The sequence below is a fragment of the Galeopterus variegatus genome, unplaced genomic scaffold, assembly GCF_000696425.1.
Source record: "Galeopterus variegatus unplaced genomic scaffold, G_variegatus-3.0.2 Scaffold3655, whole genome shotgun sequence".
NCBI classification, from domain to species: Eukaryota; Metazoa; Chordata; class Mammalia; order Dermoptera; family Cynocephalidae; genus Galeopterus; species Galeopterus variegatus.
The window spans coordinates 76,179-80,268 of NW_007729766.1; the positions used below are offsets into that span (position 1 = coordinate 76,179).

At 52.2% G+C, this 4,090-nt stretch overlaps 1 protein-coding gene across 1 annotated transcript in view; it reads right to left on the reverse strand.

Moving 5' to 3' along the window:
* The window catches only part of SPTB (spectrin, beta, erythrocytic), a 67,214-nt gene extending 65,311 nt beyond the window's left edge, over window positions 1–1,903 (reverse strand). Inside the window, exon 1 of the mRNA XM_008585655.1 lies at window positions 1,732–1,903. Within this exon, the coding sequence (XP_008583877.1) occupies window positions 1,732–1,879 (148 nt within the window). The 5' untranslated portion in view covers window positions 1,880–1,903. The remainder of the gene's footprint in view (window positions 1–1,731) is intronic.
* Window positions 1,904–4,090: the final 2,187 nt, after the last annotated feature.

A 4,090-nucleotide genomic window follows, 5' to 3' on the forward strand; every position in this document is an offset into this window, starting at 1 on the left:
CTGAGGGTTGTGATCCCGTTGCCGGTCCCGGTCCGGTACGGGCGCGACACTGAGGGTTGCGGTCCGTTGCCGGACACGAAAAAAGACAAAAAAAGGAAAAAAAAAAAAAATAGGGTTTCTGTGAAACAGATCATAGGATCTCTGCACAAAGGACAGTCCCCACTCCTCACACCATCCTTCAACACACCTTACAGAATAGGGGACCCCCTCAACCCGTTTCACCAGGATCATTGCCTCCAAGTCCAGCCAGCACAAAGACATAAAGAAGGTCAACCCAGACCGACAAACCCAAGGGTTAGAAGTTTCATTATTTAGAGATTAAAACTGCATAGGCAAAAAGCAAGGGGTCACTGCTATGATCTGTTCCCAAGGAAAACCAAGGAAGGATTTTGTGGGGTCAGGGAAGCTGGGAAGGAGATGAAGGAAGAAGAAACTGAGTTTCTATAAAGAACAAGGACATGAAGGGTGATGGCTGAGACAAGTGGATGCCCCATCATGGCGAGGGAGATGAGGCACCATGTTCCTTTCATGGGATGGGAAGCCCAGACATTCCCAAGGTGAAAGGTCTTCATGGTTCCAGAGGGGCCCCGGGCCCCACTCATGCCTCCAGGTCAGCTGGGGACCACGGTACCTGGGAGGGGAATGGAGGGAGAGAAGGCAGAAGAGGACCACCGTGAACTTAAATTAGGGCCATAAGGGATGGGGGCAGTGGGAGGGTCACTCCAGAAAATATTTATGGGAAAGGTTGTGCTCTTCTCATAAGGCAGAAGAGGGGACCAATCAAGGATGGGGAAACAGTTCGATCTGGGTTACTGACTGATGGATCAGATGAAGGAATTCACCCCCTCCACACACCCACATAACTCAAACTTTCTTTACTGGACAAGGACTTGGGGTCAGAATATAGTTACCCTGGGAATGCAATAGTTATAGGGTTGGTGGAAAAAAAAAAAAAAAACAATCCCGAGATTCAGATTTCAGCCAGTAGGGGGAGGAGAAGCCATTTCTACTACAGATTTAAGACATTCTCATTCTCTTATTCTCTCTCTCTCTCTCTCTCTCTCTCTCTTTCTCTCTCTGTCTCTCTGTCTCTCTCTCTCTCTCTCACACACACACACACACACATGCACGCATGCACCCAAACGCACAGAAATCTATTATGAACCTGCTAAGTCAAAATCTAATTCCAGTTTAAGGATGAGAGGTTTCTTCCAGAAAATCCTCTTTCCTGAGGCAGTGCGGAGATAATGTTATCTGTTCTCAATTTCTTCTCGAATTACTCTTCTTTTGGGACCACAGAGAGGATGATGATAATTCCTCTCTCCAGGCCCAGGCAGGGAATCGGGTGCACAGTGAGGCCCCATGCACCTGTGCCTGGCTGCCCAGCCCCTTGACACTCGTCCAGACTTTCTTGGACTTGTAAATTTGGCCACAGATTACTCAGGATAGAGGTAGAGGGCAGAGCCCACCTGGCACCAACTCCAGCACATCCTTGCCTCTCAGAGGCACCTGGGAGGAACTGGGGGACGCTTGGAGCAGAGGCTGCCTGTGCCATGCTCCCTCCTGGGGTGGGGGTTGGGGGTGCCCAGCCCCTTTGGGCCAGGCAAACGCATCTCCATCACTGCCATGCTGGGGCTCACTCCCCCAACACAGACGATTCCCTGCAGATAGGAGGGGTGTGAACTGCGGGACTGTGGAATGCTCCCCTAACTCCCTATCCCCAAATGGTACCTGCCAAGGCCTTGATCCGAGACCTCTCGAAGAGCCTGGCCGAGCTGTTGTCATTATCCAGCTCATCATCTGGGGCATCCCAGCGTGCATTGATCCGGCTGTACGGTGGCTGGCTGCTCACGTTTTCAAACTCCGTGGCTGATGTCATGTCAGTAGGCTCTTCTCAGCAGCTCTGCCTCAGTCTTCATGGAAGAGTCCCTGGAGGGACAGCGACACAGTCAGACAGGTAGCACCCCCCTTGCACTTTTTCTCAGGGGAAACTTATTTGGAACATCCAACAGGAGCAGACCCTCATGGGAGCAGCACACCGTGTCATCTGGGACACGATTCCTACCTGGGGTCCCTGGGTTGTTAGAAAATATTGCAGCGGCGGCAGCAGCAGCAGTAACAGCAACGGTGGCAGGGACGGAGAGCTGAACGCAGCAAGGGTCAGGACGGCCAGAAGGTGGCGACGTCAGGCTCAGAGAGCTGCTGCCTCCAAACCTGCTGCCACCGCCACTGCAGGGAGCATGAGAGGGGCGGCTCTCCTGGGAGCCAGAGGCTGGAGGGAGACAGCTGGGAAGGGCAGCTGCCCCACCCTGTGCACCGGAGCCAGGACCCAACCTGGTGGGGGAGATGGAGACAAGCAGGGACGACTCAGGCGGGAATCACAGGCAGAGATGGATGGGAGCCGCAGGCAGCTGGTGATGCCAGCAGCCCAGGTGGGGAGTTCTTTCCCAGAGGCCACTGTTCAGAAGCTGAGCTCTTGTGTTTGCTTCTCTGAAGTGCAACCAGATGCTCGGACAAAGTCTCCTGTTGAATCCCAGGATAGATCAAGCAGCCCAGAGGAACCTGTTGTCCCATCAGCACAATGGTGCTGAAGGGGTAGTCAGAAGGGAATCCCACGGAAGGTGGAGTTGTGGGTCGGGAATCTACACAATGAACACGGGCATCAAGAGCACTGGGTCCTCACTTGCCCGTCATTGAACATTTTTGCTTATCCATTCATTCATTCATTCACGATTAATTTAAATATGTACCAAGCCCCAACTAGGTGGCAGGTGGTTTGCTGGGCAATTATGAGGAGGACAGACAGGAAGGGCTGTGTCTTTATGGAGCTCATACTCTGGCAGGTGGGACAGACAATGAAACAAGCAATTACAATAAGGTGTGGTGTGTGCCAGAAGTGGGAGAGAATGGGGCAAGGTGGGGACTCACGGCAGGGGCTGGGTGTGAGGGGAAGAGAATATTAAGCTGATTCCTAAAGGAAGCTTGGAGGTCCCTGTAAAGGGACAGGTGGAAAGGGACAAGAGTCCAAACTAAGGGAATAAAGAGCAGATGCAAAGTTCTGAAGGTGAGAATGAACACAGCAAGCTAGGAACCTCAAGAAGTAACTGGAGGGTGAGGGTGGGGTTGGGGAGAAGAGTAAGACCGGAGGCAAGAGAGGCCAGGCTCAATCTCAAATGCCCTAGGCCTTTGCAAGCCACTAGCTTTCCTCATCTGAACCTGCCATTCAGTCACCTCCCCAGGGGGCTTAAGGGACTCCAGGATCAAGTCTGTAAGAGAGAATAGGGGGCCCAGAACCTTCATATCCGAGAGAGCAAAGGGGGTGGGGAGGCTGTGAGGCAGATCCCTCCCTCTACGAGGGTGTGCACACACCACACATACACACACACACACCAACATACACACATGGGCTGACATCCAACACATACATCCAGCACATACACACACACTGAAGTGCACACACTTGCACAAGTAATGAAGCACGCTCACACACATACACACACACACACCAACATACACACATGGGCTGACATCCAACACACACATCCAGCACATACACACACACTGAAGTGCACACACTTGCACAAGTAATGAAGCACGCTCACCAATCCAAGTGTAACTGCGGTGCTACAGCCCTTAATTTTCAGAAACAGAGTCACTTCAGACTCTTCTTCCCCCCACCCCCCTGATCTGATTAATCAATCCCACCACATCCTTTTAAGATATGACAGGAGCCAGAATTATTACTCTAATTGCACAAGGGAGAAACCCAAAGCCTAATACAGGATGAGGCTTCCCCAACGTCATCCCGGGGATTACAGCTATGGCTAGGACCAAAGGCCAAACTATGACCCAATTTATCCCCTTGGACAGAACGTATTTTAGGGACACAGGTAGGGAAAGAACACAGCAGGTGGGAAAAGAACAGAGCATGTGGGGTCAGAGGGCATTCCCCAGCTGCCAGGGGCTAGGCACAGGAATTTGCCACTCAGGGGAAGGGAAGGTATAAGGTGGACCAGTCATCACCCCAAACATGGCATGCCCCACAATGCCAGACCTGTGCCCAAGACCACGCTTGTCCCTTTGAATGGCC